Source organism: Geotrypetes seraphini, chromosome 3, assembly GCF_902459505.1.
Source record: "Geotrypetes seraphini chromosome 3, aGeoSer1.1, whole genome shotgun sequence".
In the NCBI taxonomy this organism is placed as follows: Eukaryota; Metazoa; Chordata; class Amphibia; order Gymnophiona; family Dermophiidae; genus Geotrypetes; species Geotrypetes seraphini.
Genome location: NC_047086.1, coordinates 54,551,831 through 54,572,925, shown reverse-complemented (window position 1 = coordinate 54,572,925; position 21,095 = coordinate 54,551,831). Strand labels below are relative to the sequence as shown.

The 21,095-nt window shown below is 41.1% G+C and overlaps 1 protein-coding gene across 6 annotated transcripts in view; it reads left to right on the top strand.

Moving 5' to 3' along the window:
* The window catches only part of FAM135A (family with sequence similarity 135 member A), a 277,151-nt gene that overhangs the window by 164,263 nt on the left and 91,793 nt on the right, over nt 1-21,095 (top strand). For all 6 annotated transcript variants that reach the window (XM_033936915.1, XM_033936914.1, XM_033936916.1 and 3 more), the window contains 3 exons: nt 45-118; nt 778-932; nt 17,254-19,567. In XM_033936915.1, coding sequence (XP_033792806.1) covers nt 45-118; nt 778-932; nt 17,254-19,567 — 2,543 coding nt within the window. The remainder of the gene's footprint in view (nt 1-44; nt 119-777; nt 933-17,253; nt 19,568-21,095) is intronic.

The following is a 21,095-nucleotide window of genomic DNA, read 5'->3' as shown; positions in this document are numbered from 1 at the left end:
AGGTAAAAAAAAAAAAAAAATTAATAATACTTGGTATCTTTCAGGTGCGCAGATTTTCAGAAGCGTTTTTTTGCCTCGAGCACCCCAGGCAGGCAGCCCTGGCATATCAAGAGCTTCAGTGAGTAGCTTAAAGTGGAAAACATTAAAATGCATGGAATCTAACTTGAAAACTTTAATCTCATTGGGTAATTTGTTGGACAGTTGCTGAGGTGCAGTTTAGTTTGGATAAGTGGCAATAGGGACGTATGGATGTGTTTTCACTATCTGTAACAAATTTTATATTACAGGAGCAGGTTTATTTTTGTTTTCCTTTGCAACCACCAATAGTCATGTCTGTTTAGTTTGCACAATCTAATCAGGTGCTGCAGAGGTACTGCTCTTTATGAAAAAGCCAGTGAGAATGGAGGAGCAAGGAGTCACCTGCAAGCAAAGTTGATATGTTAGACTTTTGACCTCCACCTCTGTAGCTGGTTCATCAGGCATGGACTGTGCAGAGAAAATTCTGTCTCTAGAATGAGAACCAGCTTAGGCCTCTACCCAGGAACCACCACAACCACCTTCCCCCATTTCCACACAGCAAGCTAATATTAGTTATGGTTCAGGGTGACTGGCTGATTCTAAATTGGTCTTGCTGGGGTCAGGCCTAGGCCTTTCCTCCTCATATAAGAGCCAGACACCTCCTGAGACAATAATCTAAAATGAAAAGAAGTATTAGCATTAAGTTTATTTTATTCCAATATATTACGCTTAAAATAATTTGTATATGTTCCCTCACAGTGCTCAGAGCCATCTACAGATGTCTACCGCTATCAAAAATTCTACTTATTTCAGTTCTCTCCCACCTCTGCCTATTGAATGTAGTGAACTAGATGGAGATTTCACCTCACTGCCTATTATTTTTGAAGATAGATATTTGGACTCTGTTACTGAAGGTAAGCACGGCTGTAAAGTTCTTAATACATTTGTATAGTGGAGTGCATCTACTAATGTGAAAACTACAGTATAATATCAGTATATTTATATAGAATTTGTAATATAATTTTTTATATATGAAGTTTAATCAGTATAAACTCGGTGATCATCCTGTACTTGATTTACTGGAAGGCTGGGCAAAGATCAGAATATGGGGAGTTTATCTTGCTGGGTAATTCCCTGATCATCTTGGGCAAATTTAGAATCCTCATAGTGAAAATCTTGCCCTTCTGACTCAGTATTTTGTCTTCTGTTTTAGATATTTTGGGATTTCATGCTTTAAAAGATGATTTTGCACATGTTAATGAGCATAGATTGGATTTAATTATTGGCTTCTAGAAGGCCAAATTGGTGGGAAATTTACATAAGCAAAATTTGTGGATTATTCCACGGTCTGACCATGCAATACTCACACTTCCTGTTCAGGTTTCTATTAAATTTGATTATCTACTTAGAGACAGGCTTTCAAGGCAGAGTACAAAAAAATATCAGTATTTTCAGAAAGACATATCAAAACTGATATAGAACTGTTTTTGAAAAATTGTCAGAAAATGCTTTGGAGCTTCCATTGAGCTCTTTGGTGGTACCAGGAGACAAAAATAGTAGAGGGAGTGACCACAATGAAGAGCAAATTTGTAAAGGAAAATAGGACGATCCCCTTGTTTTCAGGTGAGCTATATGATGAACATAAGGTAGTAGGGTACTTGGAGACACTAAAAAATCTGCAGTATTGAGGGTAAAGGTAATTGAGGAAAAATTAAACCATGAAATGTCAGAAGGGTACTGAAAGTTTTAACAGGAGTTTTATTCTGGATTGATTGCATCTTCTGAAAATTCCCAAAGGGAATTTCAGGGTTTTGTAGTGTGTGTGGGTTTTTTTTTTTTTAAATAAACAAACTTGACTAGAAAAAGAGAGAATATTGAGGCTAGTGCTAATTTGCTTTCATTTTTAGAACATAAGCATTGCCATACTGAGACAAACCAAAAGTCCATCAAACCCAGTATCCTGTTTCCAACAGTGGACAATCTATGTCACAAGTGCCTCCCAAAAGAGTAAAGTAGATTTTATGCTGCTTATCCTAGAAATAAACAGTGGATTTTCCCAAGTCCATCTTAATAATGGCTTTTGGACTTTTCTTTTAGAAAAATATTGAAACCTTTTTTAAACCCTACTAGGCTAACTTCTTTTATCACATTCTCTGACAGCTAATTCCAGAGTTTAATTACATGTTGTGAAGAAACATTTTCTCTGGTTTGTTTTAAATTTGGTAGCTCTGTTGCGTGCCCTTTAGTATTTTTGGAAAGAGTAAATGTGATTCATATCTACCCAGTCCACTCATCTCAGTATTTCATAGATTCTTATCACATCTCTTCTTTTTTAATTTTTTTGTAATATCGTGTTTATTAAGGCAAAATGCAACCACTGAATACAGCAGAATGCAACAGGCAAAACAACAAAATGTCGCAGAATGAACCCCAAACATTATATCATAGATCAAACAAGAAACATGATCAGAAAGTAGTATGCAAATGCCTAGTTTTTGAAAAAAAAAAACCCCTGGGAAGAACATCCCAGCACTAGAATCCCCCGAAACCAGCGAACATCCCTACAGGCATACCCTCACGCATACCACACCTACCACACACTCTTCTCCCCCCCCTCCCCCAGGCACACAACACTCGCAACTACGCACAGGAAACAATGTACATGCCAGAAGCAAAAGCACATACTATGGCCCACTGTAAAAACAAAAATAATAATAATTTTATTCTTATATACCGCCAAAGCCATAATAGTTCGAGGTGGTTTACAATAAGAAGAGATGGATAATCAGCGATGATAGGCACAATGAAAAGTCATTGAATACATGTAAGCAGGATACAGAGATAAGAGGAGCTGGAACAATCAACACATGATCAGCGAAAATAGGCACACTGTAAAGTTGTCAAATACATGTAAGCAGAGTACTAAGAAGGCTTGAGAGTTTTTGGTTATAAATCAGTTAGAGTATAAAGAGAAAGGGCTTTAAGAGTTCTTAGATTACAAATTTGTTGTGCAAGTTTGTTTTTACTAGTTTCTAAAATTTAGATAGGATGAGGAGTACATAATAATGTTACCAAGCCAATTGTTCAGATGACCTGCTTGGAAAGCGAGTGTTCTGTCCAAGTATCTTTTGGTGACGGGTCAAAAGCGCACGAGGACAAAGGCGCGCCGACAACCGAGCACGGACAACTGAGCGCAGGGCTTAATCGCGCTGAAGAAAACCTGTATTTTAAAGGGCTCTGATGGGGGTGGTGTGGGGGGAACCCCCCACTCTACTTAATAGGGATCACGCTGCCATGTTGGGGGGGTTTAGGGGGTTGTAACCCCCCACATTATACTGAAAACTTAACTTTTTCCCTAAAAAATAGGGAAAAAGCTAAGTTTCCAGTATAATGAGGGGGGTTACAACCCCCTAAACCCCCCACAACGCCAGCGCGATCTTTATTAAGTAAAGTGGGGGGGTTCCCCACCAACACCCCCCGTCGGAGCCCTTTAAAATACAGTTTTTCTTCTGTGCAATGAAGTTCTGTGCTCAGTTGTCCGTTCTCGGTTGTCGGCGTGCCTTTGTCCTCGCGCGCTTTAGACTATGAACCGTATCTTTTATATTGGCAGGCCTTTATCGATGGATGGATGGATAAACATGTGGACTCTGTGTGTAGGCCTAATAGAACAATCCAAGTTGAAATGAGAGAGCAAGTACATAAGGGCCAAACCAAGAATAAATTTGAAACAAAGACAGGCAAATTTGAACAGAACTCTTGCCTCCAGGGGCAGCCAATGAAGTTTTTGATAATAGGGGGTAATGTGATCCTTCCACAGTGCACAATAGTCCTTCCACTCCTTCTTGAACTTAGTAGAGTAAGTCTGCAGCTCAAATCGTGCCTGAGTTTTCATCCAAGCTATCCACAATTGGAAGGAAGGTGCCTCCGCAGAAGCCCAGTGCTGTAGAATGAGCTTCTTCCCCAGCAAGGTGGCATACAGTACAAATTTCTGTGATGAGACTGGGAGGCCCTGCTGAGACAGATCTTGCACATCTCCCAACAATAACGCCAGAGGGTTCCAGTCCATATAACATTGGAACGTGGTATCCAAACAGCTATGCACTGGTTCCCAGAAAGAAAGTGCCTCACACTAAAAAAAAGGAATGGAGGAAGGTCCCCAGAAGGAGTTGGCACTTGACACAAGTATTATCAGACCACAATCCCATAACACAACCCCTAGATCTAGTCAGATAAGCTCTATGTAACAGTTTAAATTGGGTTTCCTGAAAATTAACAGCTTTAATAAACATATAAACATTTTGAAAGAAAGGCTGTATATCATGGAGTGATGCATCTAAATTCTTTATTCATTTTAAAACTGACAAACAAGTGATTAATATTAAAACATTACATTACTAAAAAAATATACAGCATTTGACATTCTTATACATATAATCCATTAAAGTATAAATTATAACCCTTTCCCCCCACCCAACAATTCTTCAATGAAAATTTTCATAATACATACAGAAATCCAATCATTAAATAAAAATATTAATCAGCCAATTTCCCCCCTCCCCCCAATAAAATGCATGTATCCATCAGAAAGGAAAACGATGTTCATTCATTACAATAATTCTCTAATGGCCCCCAGATCTTTATAAAGTTGTTATAATTACCTTTCTGTACAGCAATTGCTCTTTCCATTTTAAAAATGTGACAAAGTGAATTCCACCAAAAAGAATAATTAAGATTTGTATAATTTTTCCAATTAGCCGTAATATGCTGAATTGCCACCCCTGTCATTATTAATAGAAGTTTGTTATTATAAGATGAAATTTGACTTTTTTCCTCATAGCCATGCCAAACAGAATAGTATCATAAGACAAAGCAACATGATTTTCAAGTAAACGGTTAACCTGAGTCTAAATTGAATTCCAAAATAATTTAATACATGGACAGTAAAAAAGTAAATGATCCAATGTCCCTACTTCCAGATTACAATGCCAGCATTTATTAGACTTAGATCTATCTAACTTTTGCAAACGAACTGGGGTCCAAAAAGCTCTATGCAACAAAAAGAACCAAGTTTGCCTCATAGATGCTGACATTGTACATTTCATTCTCCAAGACTAAATTCGTGGCCATTGAGATGCAGAAATTTGCTGCCTTATCTCAATACTCCCCATCCAGAGGGCCAGATTCCCAGCTGATGGTGTATTTGAAAGTCAAAGAGGTGTAATAGTGTTTAATCTGTAAATATAGATAAATCTGAGACAAAGGAAGCACCCATTATGTGCTGACCTGAGAAAAGGATGGGAATTGTCCGCCTCCCAATTGCAGCAAATCCCCGAGTGTGACATCTCATTTGTCCCAACCCCTCAACACTGGCAAGCTAGGAAACCCCGGTTCAGAACAAGGATTATGAATCAATGACAAGAAGGGAGAAGTGTGTGGCAATTTGTTGGAGTCCCTTCCACTAAGCCCAGGCCCTCCTAAACGAGAGAAGAAATACCAGTGTGGGATATCTCAATGGTATAGTGAGCCCCTGGAGACTATGTAGAAACGATGTAAAGGAGAGAGGTAAACAACAGGTGGCCAAAAGGCTGGGTGGAGAGTATCTCCTGTGGGATCAAATGTTCATGGATCCAACGAAACAAGGAGGCAGCATTGTAGATACATATGTCTGACAGACCCAGTGCTCCTTGGATGTTAATATGAGATAATTTTTTGAAAACTAATACAGGCTTTCTTGGCTTTCCAGATAAATGTCCGAATAATGAAATTATAGTGACGTTCATCTGCCTTGGTGATCCACATAGGTAGTGTCTGGATAGCATATAAAAGTTTGGGAAACAAGACCATTTTAACCAATGCTGCTCCTCCCCATCAGGGATAAAGGAAGGGAATGCCATTTATGACAGAGAGAGTTAACCCGGCCGATAGCCGTCAATATATTAGCCTCATAGAGCTGCTGTGGGTCACTATATAAAATAATACCAAGATATTTTTACTTCCTGGGAGCTATACCCTCATCAAATTTTTCATACCAAGGATCTGTAGGCGATTCATATAGCAGAAGGGCTTCAGTTTAATTGAAATTGATTTTTCAACCCAGAGAACAGTCCATAAGAGGTTATTATAGGCATCAAATAGGGGAGATTCTGAACAGCATGCCACACATATAAAAGCATATCATCTGAAAACATGCTAATTCTAAACTCATGATCACCAGTACCCAAATCCTGCAAACGCAGATCCTGACATATACGTATAGCTAAAGACTCAATAGCAGAGGAGATAAAGGGCAACCTTCTCTTATGCCCCGTCCCAAAGAGAATGGTGCAAAGAGGCCTCCGTTCACCAACAGCTGCGAAGTAAGATTGTGATACAATGTAGCCACCCAATTGACAAAGTCCCCCGAGATACCATATTGGCCCAGAATAGATGTTTCCAGGATACCATATCGAAATAAGCTTAATATTACAGAAAAGCAAGATTCATAAAGATTACAATTAAGCATTACAGTTATAGAAATAAGTTTTACAAATACAGAGACTGCTTCTGTGCTCTTGTAAATGGGAGAGAAAAGACAGTTTTCCTGAATAGGTGTTCTGAGGACAAAGAGAAAGAGGTAGAGAGAAAAAAGGGGGGTGGGGAGGGTGATGTTCCAAGCTTCGGGTTCCAGAGAGAGCAATGTTGCAGAGAGGGCAAGAGGGGAGGGGGGTGATGTAGAGAGGGGGCTTTTATAGATGGAGTCTTATTCTAAAAAATAGAATCTATTGAAGTTAAGTACCCCTATCTTTTGTAAATTGTTTGAAACAATGGTTAGTTTCATTGATAAGGAAAGTGAAGTGTGAGAGACTGGAGAGGAATAGAATGAAGTGTGAGAGACTGGAGAGGAATAGAGGGAGAACCTGTCCCTTACAGACTGGAGTCAAATGTAATTTCCAGTATGCCTCTGACAATGGTTTCTGATTAATCTTAGCTATCTGTGCACCTGGACGTTTTGTATATCTTAAGCTGTCCATCTTAAGCCCCAGACACTAACACATCTGAGCACATCTTAGCACTTCTTCACTGCAAGTTCCCTTGTTACCTTTAAGCACTGATTTAATTTAGGCTGGCTAAGGCTGTTTTTAATGACATTCCCTAAGGTCAGACATGAATGATATGATCTCCCATATGCCTTTGCTGACATTGGTTAGGCCAACCGAAAATGCTAAGGCTGACATCAGTCTCAAGAACAAGGCCTCCGAAATGAGTACATAATCAATTCTGGTGTAAATATTGTGAGGATGTGACTAAAAGGAAAAATCAAGATCGTCCGGGTGGAGTGTGTGCCATGTATCTAACAGCTCTTGTAGCAAGACAAAATGCCTTTATCATAGTGGCCTTTAGCGGGTGATTTAGCAGGCCTACAACCTTTAAAGGGTGAGCAACAATGTTGAAATCACCCCAATAATCAGCACATGGGACTAATAGGGAGCTAAAATCCCCAGCAGAGAGCAAAATAAATCGTGTGAATAGGTGTTTGGAGCACAGACATTACCCAACACTATGTACTGTCCCCATAGCTCCCTTATTTAAAAAAGGTATTTGCCCTCTGGATCCTTAATTTCTTTATGAATGCAGAAAGGAATGTTTTTATGGCTACCCCTCTCTTCCTGGGAGAATAAGCTACAAAACTCACTTGTCCCACCCAGTCCCTCCTAAGCTTGAGATGTTCCATGACGTTCAAGTGAGTTTCTTGAAGAAACACTATATCATTCCTCTCCTTTTTCAAATAGGCCAGAATTTTAGTTCTCTTTATAGGGGAGTGGATACCATCAAAATTGAGAGATCTGATGTTCCAATTAGCCATAGGGATATGCTAAGAAAACAAAAATCCAGAGAAGTTTGCAGTACAAGAAATACCAGGAAAGAGGGAATGTCCCAGCTAAATCCCCCCTCCGTCTGACTCCATAGCAAAATTGGACTCCTGTCAACCACTGGATCCACACAGTCACCCTTTGCCAATACAGCAGTATCCCAAGCATAGCACAAACATTCAAACACCCATGCATACCCCCCAATCATCCTTCCAACCCCTCTACTTCCCCCTTCCCTCCTAGCCCTCCCCCCAGACTGTACAGTCTACCCTGTCTTGTTATAATAGCTCAGATACAGCAGCTCCAGGCCATCCCCATACCAAGAAGAAAAACATGAGAAATAAGGTGCAATGAACTCCCTCAGCAGTGTATCGGTATAAGCATGCATATCTACACCAAATCAACAAAACATGCAATATCAGAAAATAAATATCAACGAACAGAGCAGAATAATTAAAACGCAGAGTAACAGAGAACCCGACATAATGATAATATAAGGTTTCAGAGAATAGAACAAAAATGCTTTGTGAGCCAGTCATGCCCGCCACGAGCAGAGCAGTCCCAACCAAAGGCTCATAGGGTGCAGCAGCTGGCAGTTAGAAAGCCAGGCACAGAATAGCAAAATAAAATTAATTAATTAATTAATTTGAGCAATACGTGCCAGTTCGGGGTACCCTGTGCAGTACAAACAAAGATAGCAGAGCAATGGCTCCAAACAAGGTATATGGCACCCCCCCCCCAAAAAAAAAAACAAAAAAAAACAACACACAGCGGACCTCGCCGCATAAGCACACTAGTCAAGACCAAAAATCCTCCTGTCAATAGGGACAGGCTGTTGATGTGTGCCTTCCACAAACCCAGTACTGGGTAAAAACAGTAGCTCCTAATGTCCCTCCAGAGCTGCAGCAGTCAGGACCAGATAAAAAAATTCCACGTGCTGGGTTAGCAAAAGGAAAAATAAAATGAAATTTAAAAATGACAGTACCTGCCCACAACAGTATGTTCAAGAAAAGCCACGAGTCAGATATACAGTACAGTGTACCCCAGTAGCTAATTACTCTACATGTTTAGGTCCCCCGCCAGTACAGCAAGAGAAACTTCAGGAAACAGCAACTCACAACTGACACGCTGCATCTCTGTTAGGTTCCAGAATTGGAGAAAGCAGCTTAATACCGTAAACTGCTCCATAGCTTGTGGGGTATCCAAGTAGGAAACCTTATTGTTATAAAAGATGCAGGCACGTGCTGGATACAGAAGCGCTACGTGAATATTGCGTTTGAAAAGCTTGTTGCAATGTGGAGCCATAATGTGCCTTTTATACGCCACTTGTGAAGAAATATCTTGAAAATATCAGAATTTTATGTCCCTCAAAACTTAATTCCTTCCCTTTACGAGATAGAAAGAGGATCTGTTCTTTTACGGCGTAATTGAGGAACCTCGCAAGTACTGGGCATGGGCGTTGTTCGTCCTCACTTCGAATGCCTACCCGATGCTCCCATTCAATAATCACCGGAGACATAGAAGCCTGGAGATCCAAAGCAGTGGGCAGCCAGCTCTCCAAACACAAATGAAGATCCACATCCCTGATAGAAGTAGGGATCCCGATGAAGTGTAAGTTATTCCTAAGTCCCCTATTCTCATGATCATCGACACGTTCTTGCAGAAATGTGTTAGAGGATTCAAGGGTCCGTATCCGTTCTTCGAAGTTATTGATACATTCCTCCTGCTGGACTAAGCAGTCTTCCATACCCTGCAAACGGCCCACCTGGGAATCCAGACTTTCTTTAATGCCCTCCATAAAGGACTGGATTTTAGTTAATTTGTCCTCCATAACCAAAGTTAGTAAGTGCATGAGTTCCTGCACCACTGCCTCTTGTAAAGTAAACTTAAGCACCTCGTACGGTTCCACCATTTTAGGATCTGTCACCTTCTGCTTATCTTTGACTCTGTGCTGAGGTTTGGCAGACATAACAGGTGAAATGGCCCCCAAACTTTCTTGGACCACTGCTCCGCACCGTGCACTATCCAAAGATGTAAAAGATGGTGGCAACGGAAACGATTCTGGGGTTCAAAAAGAGTTTCTAAAGAGGAGCAGCCCGGAGCTTCAGAAAGGCACGTCCTTTCAGGTCTCTAGCATCATGTGGCCCCCCATCACATCTCTTCTTAGCAGGACTGGGATGATTGGAAGTTCCTTTCCATGCCTTTATTTTCACAAGACTCTCCTATGATGGTGGGTGATTTGGGATTCCTGACAGGGTCCAATACCCAGGAGGCAGGAGCAGCAACGGATCATAGTAATGATCCCTCCATGTGTCGCCTTTTCAGGTCAGCTTCAGTTTCCCATGTCATTTCTGATACCCTGTCTAAATTGAAGCCCTCCGCCATGTGTGACACTAATGCACAGACAAACTTTTTTTCCTGCTCATCCAGATCTTACTTCCTTGGTCACTGACCAATTGGAGGCATCAGAAGGCTCTTTTAAGGTGGCCAAATCTATGTATCAGCTGTATCCTATGGCTCCGGACTTCAAGCAACTGTTTGCCCAGCTGAAGGCACAGGGCTGTGTCTATCTTCGCGAGCCATGCAAACAGAAGCTCAGGAAGCAAATCCTAGCAATCTTAGCTCTTCCGAGCCCCACAGCCTGGCATTATCTGCAAGTGCTGGGCTCAATGGCGGCCTTCTTGGAAGTGGTGCCCTGGGTGAGAGCTTATATTCCACCCTCTCGAGTACTCCTTTCTGGCCAGATGGTCTCCACAATGTCACTCCCTGCAGATGAAGCTCTCCTGCACGGCAAAAGTGAAGCGTAGGTTTTGTTGGTAGCTCCAGCGACTGGGAGGCCCTCTGCTGCGGTCGCCCTCTCCAGGGTAAGTTGTCCCCATCGCAGAGCAAATGGTCCATCAGTTGTCTGAAATTGAGAGCCATTTGGTTGACCTTGCTACAGTTACAGTCTTTTCTGACAGGAAAGACATTCAGGGTGTTTTCAAACAATGTCACCATGGTGTCACGTGAACAGACACTAGATGGGCTTCCCTTCACTTGGAAGCACAGATGTTTCTTTGGGCGGAACTTCACTTGCAGGCCTTCTCAGCGTCCCAAATGGCAGGAGTAGCGAACATCCAAGCTGTCTTTCTCAGCCAGCAGACTCTGGATTCCAGAGAGTATTCACTGTCCCTGAAGATGTTTTCCCTCATAGTTCAGATTTGGGGCTCTTAGGATATGGATCTCATGGCCACAGCCATGAATGTGAAGGTAATCCACTTCTACCATGGCAGAGTTGAGCAGGGAAGCACAGGGCTGGATGCCCGGATCCAGTCTTGGCCCACAGATCTGCTTCTCTATTTCCACCGTGTGCTATAGTGGGCAGATCATCCAGAGGATAGCAACCCATCAGGTTCTTGTGATCTTGGTGGTTCTGGACTGGCCCCGAAGACATTGGTATGCAGATTTGGTGCGCCTGCAAAGAGGCAGATTCCTGAAACTTTTCATCTGGGGTTCCTCAATCAAGGCTCAGTTCCAGTGGAGAATCAGGAATACTTTGGTCTTACGGTATGGCTCTTGAGCACGTGGCCTTGATTCAGAAGGGCTATTTGAGGTTTGTGGTTATGACTCTCCTTGGGATTAAGAAGCTTGCGACGGTTGCAGCTTATGCTAAGACCTGTAGGACCTTCCAGTTATGGTGTGCCAAGGAGCAGGTAGAACCGGAGAGAGCTCCTGTTCCAGTGAACCTTGGTTTCCTGCAAGCCGGTCTCAAAAAGGGCCTTGTTGTTTTGTTCCTCAAAATGCAGATAGCTGGTATCTTGTGCTTTCGAACTCGGAGTGGCTTTATGTCTTTGGCTTCTCATCCAGACGTCACTCAGTTTTGAGAGGGGCTCTCAGGCTGAGACCCTCCATTGTGCAGACCATTCTCATTTTGGGACCTCAATGTGGTCTTGAAGGGCCTGGCCCTTGCTCCGTTCAAGCCTCTTTCAAAGGCTTCCTTGCTAGACCTTACGGTTAAGACAGTATTTTTGGTTGCCATAGTCTTGGTGAGAAGGATCTCATAATTGCAGGCCGTCTCCTGCATGGAGCCGTTTCTCCATTTCATGGAATTGGGTGTCTCCCTGCGCACAGTTCCTTCCTTTTTTCCAAATGTGGTTTCCGCCTTCAATGTCAAGCAGGAACTTTGTTTGCCTGCCTTTTAGCCTGCAGGTTCTGCCAAATGGGACAAACTGGATGTGCACAGGGCCCTGCTTATCTTCCTGACTCCATGCTTTCTGATCATCTTTTTGTGCTGACCAGTCAGTCACTCGAGACGGAGCAGGTCAACTTCTAAAGCTTCCATTGCCAGTTGGATCCACGTGGCAATTTCATCTTCCTACATTCCTGCGAGAAACAGCCGCCTATTTCTCCTGCGCACATTCCATGAGAAGTGTAGCAATCTCCTGGGCAGAGTCTCAGGCTGTTTTGCCTGATGAAATCTGTAGTGCAGCTATTTGGGCTACTCTTCACACCTTTACAAAGTTCCACAGAGTGGATGCGTTGGCTTGAGAGGATGCCGCCTTTGGATCCTCGTTCTGTAGACAGGCTCATTTGTCTCCCCCCCTTCCCCACCCCCCACCAGATTTATGGCACTGCTTTGGTTCATCAGCTGGAGTACAGACTCCTGTGTATCCGCAACAGAACAACAGATTAGGTTCTTACCTCAATAATCTGTTTTCTATTAGGAAACACAGGAGTCCGTACTACCCTCACTGTGCAGATTTTTTGTGATTTGCCTGATTCCTGCCTCAGACATTGCCGGTGTCCATCTTGGGACCTCTACTGCTGTATCTAAGATTATGTAAAAAATGTGTTAACAGGAACAGGGGATTTCTTTTTCTCTTTCCTTTTGAGAGAGTCCTGTTGCCCCTACTTGTTAAACTTAACAGATTGGCTCTTAGTTACTCATGTGCGTGATTTATTGTTTACTGTTTACTTGTTTATTGTTTCTTAATCATTATTCTGTTTCCTAAGTTTCAGCGCAGAACAGAATGTGTTTGTTGCAGGGGAGTTCTCCATGCCTCTCTTTCTCCTTTCTTATGTTTCAGTGGAGTTTGATTGCTTTGGTACCAACTGAGGAGGCTGCTGTTTTCCCTCCATTGCAGAAGGGGAGGCGTTTCAAGTTCTTAAAGTAATAACTTTCTGCGGTTTCACGGGAAGTAAGAATCAAAAGCTCAAGTACAGCTCCTGTGTATCCTAACAATCCAGATTATTGAGGTAAGAACCTAATCTGTTGATTCTGTGAATAGCACTCTGTCAGTGGAATGGATTATCTCTGTCAGTGGCACCTAAAGCGAGGGTGTGATAATGTTTTAGATGGATCATATTTGTGGTTTGTGAGTTTAGATACCACCTGGACACTAGAACAACATATTTCAGTTAGACCTAGATCTTGCATTGCTGAAGTTAAGAATAATGAATAATCTTTGGCCTCTCTTGGAGCCTGAAGTCTGTAAATCAGTGATTCATTTCATGACTATGGTTTTGACTATGCAATGTGGTGGCTGCAGTATGGGAAATCCTTTAAGACTTATTTGCAAGCATCAGCAAATGTGAAATATCACTGAGGATAGGTGAGGAAGAGAATAAGCTTTTGCCTTGCTGTAGGAGCTAAAATGGTTTCATTTGTGTTTTGGGGCAAATATAAATTGCTAATTTGTTATTTTTTGCAAATTTAGTAGACCAGTGATCCTAAGTACTTATTTAGGAAAGTCTGCTTATAATTTGTGCCTAAGCAGAAATTGAGTTCTAACTAGTATTCCTGTTTGGAAGTTCAGTCAATGCAAGATATTTGCCTGGTTGACTACAGAAGTATTATTTATTCAGCAGTGGGCCTGAAATTTAGTGGCTTCCTTCTGCTGGATATTAGATAGGAATCAGACTACCTATTCCTCCAATCCAAGATAGTTGAAATTAGTCTTTTTTTGATTGGATTGATGGGGTGGTTGAGATGAAATAACAGGTATGAATGAGTCTGTGGCAGTTGAATTATGATGGGGAGGGGGGTCCAGATGACATTTGTTTTGTTTTATGCTCCAGCATGTAAATTATTAAGTTAATGTATTTCATAATGAATAACATTTTTTTTCTCAAATATTTTTTTATTAATTTTACCAAGTAAATAGAAATAAAACTAGCAACATACACTTCCCCCTCCCCATTCGCGGTTTCGGCAATCGCGATTTCACATATTCGTGATTTTGGGGGGAGGGGGAAAAAAAGAAAAAAAAACCCCACATTTAGCCTTCCCCCCGGCGTCCCGGCCTGACCTGGTGGTCTAGCGGGCTTTCGGGGCAAGAGCGATCTTCCTACACTCCTGCCCCATGTAGATCGCCAGTAGGAAATGGCTGTGGGGAGTACCCGTCATAGTCTCGAGAGACTACGGGAACTCACGGCAGCTATTTCCTATTGGCGATCTGCACGGGGCAGGTGCGTAGGAAGATCGCTCCTGCCCCAAAAGCCCGCTAAACCACCAGGTAAGGCCGGGATGCCGGGGGGAAGGCAAGAGGCAGGCGGGGGTGGGTCAGAGCCGGACTAGAAGATATTCGCGGTATTTCACCATTCGCGGTCCGGCTCTGCCCCTATCCCCCGCGAATCCGGAGGGAGAAGTGTAAATTAATTACAGACAATAATACACTATTATATTGAAAACATCAGAATAGAGGAAATAACCTAAAACAAATTAGGCAAATTAAACATAAAACAAAATGCACAAGAGCTGCAGATAATCTTTTCAGATACAGTGGTACCTTGGTTTACGAGCATAATTCGTTCCAGAAGCATGCTCGTAAACCAAAATACTCATATATCAAAGCGAGTTTCCTCATAGGAAATAGTGGAAACTCGCTTTGATACGTTCCCAACCCCCGAGGCCAGCGGCGCTGCTCTATCTCCCCCCCATCCCCATAAGAACCGGCATTGCTCCCCCGGAAGGCCCCCCCTGCAATACGGCACCCTCCCCCCTCCCGTGATCCGGCACCCCCCCCCTGTGATTCGGCACCCCCAGACCCATCCGAACCCGCTTCTTACTGTCATCTGGGCCTCGGCACCGGTACCAGCATGTCCTGTGCGTTGGTGCTGGTGTCCGAAGATCGGCCTCCTCTTCTTGCTTGTCCTTGAGCATCTGCGCATGCTCAAGGCCTGCGAGTTCAGATGCTCAAGGCCCAGCAAGAAGAGGAGGCCGATCTTCGGGCACCGGCACCAACGCACAGGACATGCCGGTGCCGAGGCCCAGATGACAGTGAGAAGCGGGTTTGGGTGGGTCTGGGGGACTTCAGATTGCAGGGGGGGGGTGCCGGATCACCGGGGGGGGGAGGAGGGTGCCGGATCGCAGGGGGCACCGTTCGCAAATCGAGGCACGCTCGGTTTCTGAGGCGCCGATTATGCGAATGTTTTGCTCGTCTTGCAAAACACTCGCAAACCGGTGCACTCATAAACCGAAGTACCACAGTATAGAGAAGTCCAGTGAGATTACAAAATGTTTCTACAGAAATCGTCTAGTGGGGCCCATTTCTTATTAAAGCTAGCAATAATGTTATGTTTGAAAGCAATTATTTATTCAGATTTTCTAATTATACACAAATGATTCCACCATTCATGAAAACTGAGATTAGAATTGTCTTTCCAATTGCAGGCAATGTGATGGATAGCCAGAGCTATCATAGTGTGAAATATTTTAAAGAACTTTGATGGAATTGAGATATCTGGGTTCGAGGAGTGCAAAATAATGGCCCTATAAGAGATAGGCAAACCAATGTCTAAATGAGGTATAGAAAGAATTCTAGGCCATACACTTGATCAGAACAAATGTACGTTATGACATTTATAAAGGAGATGTATAAGAGTGCCAGGCTGTATATGACAAGACCATCAATTCCCTGATGAAACTGAGTGTTTAAATTTGGCTATTTTATTAGGGGTCAAATATGCCCTATGCAAAACAAAAAACGCAGATTGACAAATTTGACGCTGACATGGTGGGCTGAACTGATAGAGACCAGAAGGAGTTCCAATTTATTTCATCAGGGATTAAATTCAATTCTTCTGCCCAGAGGTCATCAAAGGGGATAACCGCTTTGCTTCTCACTTCTTGCATAATTTTATATAATTTGGAAGCTCTCTTTTTTCCCATTAAAAGAGATTGTTATGTAAATTAGGTGCCCTCTCTCTCCATAGGGTTATTACGTCGTTAAGAGATTCTGAGAACTCTTGCCAGTTTTGTAAATTAGAATCAGAGTGATCCAAAATACGTTTCAAGTCATTTATCGGCATAAGTTTACCTTGAAAGGTTAACTGAGAAAGAGCCCATATATTTTTTAATCTGCAAATCTCCTCAAGACCAGAGATATGATGGGAATCAATGGCACTATTATACTGTAAAGGAATATGATCCACTTCTATAAAACTATCATTTATAAACTTGTAGAATGTAAGGATAGAAACATAGAAATAGACGTTAGAAGCTGAAGATTTTAGGATTTTTAAAGATGTATTATATGGAAGTTTATCCATGAATGGTACTAAATGTATAGGTACTGGAGAAATTAGCAGTTTCTCAAAAGCCAACCATGTTGGAATACTCCAGTCGTCAAATTTTTGATACCAGGATAGACACTGAGCAAGTCTAAAGGCTAGGTGATACCATTTAAAATCAGGCAAATTTAATCCACCTCTAATTTTGGGCAGTTTTAATTTGTGATGTGCTATCCTAGGGGTTTTATTTTTCATAGAAACTTAATAATAAGGCTGTCCACTTTTTTATATAAGGACGCTGGGAAAGGTATTGGTATCATGCTGAAGATGTAATTTAGTTTGGGTGCTAAAACCATTTTAATGGCCTCGGCTCTTCCCCGAAGAACAAAAGCAAAAACTGCAGTGATCAAAGAACAAAAGCAGGAGAGAAAGAGAGGAGACCAAGATTGTAAGATAGAGGTGGTTAATTCAATAATAAATTTGGAATTCAAAGAAAGTGTTTTATCCACGGAGGGAGCTATACCATATGTCCAGCTATTTGATCTTTTCAGATTCCCATTTAAAGAGGTATTGCGAGATATGATGTTTTTGTATGCAATGTGTTAATGGGAGGAGTGCTGACTTACTCCAATTAATCCAGAGAAGTTCGAAAATTTATTGATACAAGTTAATAAGTGAGAGATTAAATCCAGAGAGGTATATAAGAGTATATCATCGGCATAAATTGAAAGCTTAAAGATGAATCTTTAATAGATATACCACTGATAGATTGGTTTGCTCTGATAGGGACTGGAAAATTATAGAAAAAGCTTTATTTTAATTTGATAGTTTTAAGACTGCTTTTTATATTGCACTGTACTTTTGTCTAAATATTTTTTTTTTCTTTTTATAATAGACTTGGATGTCCCTTGGTTTGGCATACAGAATCTGGAGAGATCAGAATCTAATAAACCAGAAAGGTTGGAAACTGAAGAGGGCCTCGTAGCTGAATTTTCTAGCCCTGAGTTCAAAATTAGATCTACAGGATCAAATAGTATTTGGTATACAGAGTGTGAAAAGAATGCGGCAAAGCCTCCTAAAGGAAAAAATGAGGATATAAATAAATCTAAAACAAAGGTTAATAAACTCATGAAAACAATGAAAGCTGAAAACACAAAAAAAATAGTTAAACAAAACTCTAAAGATTCTGTGATTTTGGTGGGATATAAATGCTTAAAGAACACAGCCACGGAGGACATTTCTAAATCCTTTGATGGCAGGCCTCCTATCACTCAAAATGAAGAGCTGGATCCAACAATAGAGAGAATTTCAATAAATCATAAAACTTATGTCAGACAAACAAGTCATAAAGAACATCCATCTTTACCATCTGATACAGATAGAACTGAATCCATAGAAGGTGGTAGTGGCCAGCACAGTCAGTTTGGTACTTGCAGTGCTGGAAACTTGAATACTTTTCCAGAGTTAACAATTTCAGGTACGGCTCATATGTTCCAGGCAGACACTGGGGTGACACATGTAGCTAATATCTTGCCACCTAGTGGTACAACTGATGATTACCTTGACCATCAAATAACTATACCATCAGGACCAAGAACAATTGAGGTCAAGCCAAGTAACAAGAACCCTTATGAGGGCGAAAAAGTAACTGTTATTATTGGTTCACAGAAAGCAAGTTTGCAAGATGCGGTGTTTACAGATGATTTGCAAATAAGTGGCTTTCATCCTACAGAAAGTGAAGGGGTGAAACCAATAGAGCAGGATTCCATGTTTGAAAAAGAGGTTGGGCTAGAAACAAATTTAAGATTAGCAGGTATTGGAGATGCATTAGCAAGACTTAAAAACCAATCATCTCTTTGCACAAAAGAAGTTCATATTATTGTAAGTGGAGATACAATTAAGCTACCAGACATTAGTGTCCCCTCTGCATCTTCTAGGTTTTCCGATTCAGGCATAGAAAGTGAACCTAGTTCTTTTGCAATGCTTCCCAATCCAGAGGCAGTTTTTGAAACTGTTCTTGAACATGGTGCTTCCAACAGTGAAAAACTATTTCCTCAGTTTTTGCTGAAACCTGATTCCAGCTTAAAGAACACAATAGAAAGTCATTGCACTGAAAGCACCAGTGCTGTAAGTGAAATACAGTCATCCTTGACATCTATCAATTCACTACCCTCTGATGATGATGAGCTATCAGCTGATGAAAATTCCAAGACATCTGTGATGCCTGAATGTCACTTAAGTGATAGCAAAACTGTGCTGGATCTGGGAAGTATCGATTTGCCAAAATTCAACCAGAAATCCAGTGTAGTTTTGCAGGAACAAAGTGTTGTATTTTCAGGGGAGACCGAGGAACCGGTATCTGTACATTCCTCACTCCCCAGCATTAGAGATCAGTTCCAGGTCACAAGTTCTGATGAAGATATAGCAAGCAACATGATAAGTACGGACTCTGCATCCATGAACATAAGCACTTCTTGTAAAGATCCCCAGATATGTCACAACTGTACACCAATTGGGAATAAAGCGAGCTCTGAGGTTATTTATCTTGGAGAACCCTGTATTGTTTCAGGTTCTGTTGCTAGTAATGTTGAAGGTACTCTGGAAAATAGTGAAAAAAAGGACCTTGAACCTTCAATACTAACACAAACAACTGAAAAACTTCCCGATACTGAAAGGGAAACTCAAACAGGTATCGCTAACATTTTTTCAACGAGCAGTACTGATGTGGTTAAACAAGGATTTGTAGAGAACTATTTTGGATCACTACACAACGCAAGTATTTCCGATATAGGTCCTGCTGATTTTAGCCACACTGTTAGTCCCCAGAAAAACTCTTTAGGGAAACAAATGATTAACCCTCCTCTTGAAGAGGAAGAGGAGGAACAGGATCATGAAATGATTGAAAATGGGTACTATGAAGAAACAGATAATTGTGACAGTTTGGATGGAGCAGCCAGAGATGAATGTGAGAAAATCATGAGATCAGAAATAATTAACAGTGAGCACTTACGGGATGGGATGAATATGCCTGGTATCTGCGCACCTGGATGTCTGTCTTTTTCTTCTGCACTAAGGGACTCTCCTTGCAATATTGCATATTCTTCCAGAAGCAAACTTGATACTATTACGAAGCAACCAAGAAGTACAACCTTTAGCTCAGCTTCATCAATTTCCTGGTATGAAAGTTCTCCCAAACCTCAAATGATAGCGTAAGTAATAAGATATTTTATAAAGATAAGATCCTTTAAAAATTTTTGCGAAAAATAAAAAAGCTTATGTGGTGGTAGTACTCATTTGTTTTTGGAGCTATTTGGTTTATATCTCACTGATCATATTTGGGCATAATAACATGTTTGTTTCAGCTTGTTTTGCTACAACCACATACACATGTCTGTATATATTTTGTTAAAAAAGAACCTCACAAAGTAGTTGTATGAGACTTAAAGACCTCAAAATCTACTTGTGTTGAAGCTGATTGTTATTATCCTCATGGGACTTTATTTGATTTACAACCATCATATCTTTCAAATTTAGTGTTATTCTATGCCCCTAGAAGACTGTTAAGATCATTGAATGATAACAGAGTAGCTTTATCTCATGTATCTAAAGCCCATCTTGCTTCAACTTGGAATTGTGCCTTTCTCTATTTGGTTCCAGTTTTAAGAAACAGTTTACCAATGGAGTTGAGGAAGGAAGAATCATTAATAAATTTTAAGACATTTGAAGGCCTTTTATTTTCAGCTGGCCTTTTTTTTACAATGATGTGACTTGAATTCAGAGTTTCTATCTGTATCATATTAATCTGTTTTATGTTTTTATTGATACATTGTAAGTAAGGTGGAGTTAAGTTATTTTGTATATTGTGATTTTTTTTTTCCTTTTCTATTTTAATGGAGTTCCTTTACTAATAATTTTTGTATTGCTTTGTTAACCGCAAACATAAACATAATCCTCATGGATCAGTGTGGTTGCTTAAAGAAATATTTTGTTGAAATGTTTTGTACTGAGGTACTGATTGCTTTAGCTTAACTTCCATCTGAATAGTGATGGATGGCTTACCTCCTCTTCTAAGAAACTGAGATAGCGTTTTTTAGCACGGTAAGCCGCGCTGAATGGCCCGCGCTGCTCCCAATGCTCATAGAGTTCCTGTGATGGTCGGGAGCAGTGCGGGCCATTCAGCGCGGCTCTCTGCGCTAGAAACTGCTATCGCAGTTTTGTAGAAGAGGGGATTAATGTATTACCTGTACACTAAAAGTCAAAGTAGTGGTTTTTTAATTGCGTACAATAAAATGAATCATAGTACACTTGGGTTTGGATTTTGGGTGTAATTTGCCTTTCCAAACCCAAAGTGGGTTACAGTTCAGGTATGGTAGACATTTCCCTGCCCCAGAGAGCTTAAAATCCATGAATCTGCTGTATTACCTTGCAGGAGTTCCTGCAGGTTAATAGCTCTCTTCATGCACATTAGCTACCTATGTTAATGAGTTAGGTAGAAAAACTGAATGCAAAATTTAGCTCTTCAGTATAGACAAACAAAAATAACTACATCTCATTGAGTGGTAGCTATTATCTTTGCTAAAACCAGATTTTAAAATATTTTCATACACAGAATTAATTACTGAGTTACTTTGTGTAATCTTGCATCAAAGCAGCTCAGTAATGAACATAATTAGAATTTCACATTTAGCATACTACAGCTCACAAAATTTGTTGTAATCTGTCCAGTGTTCCTCAGGG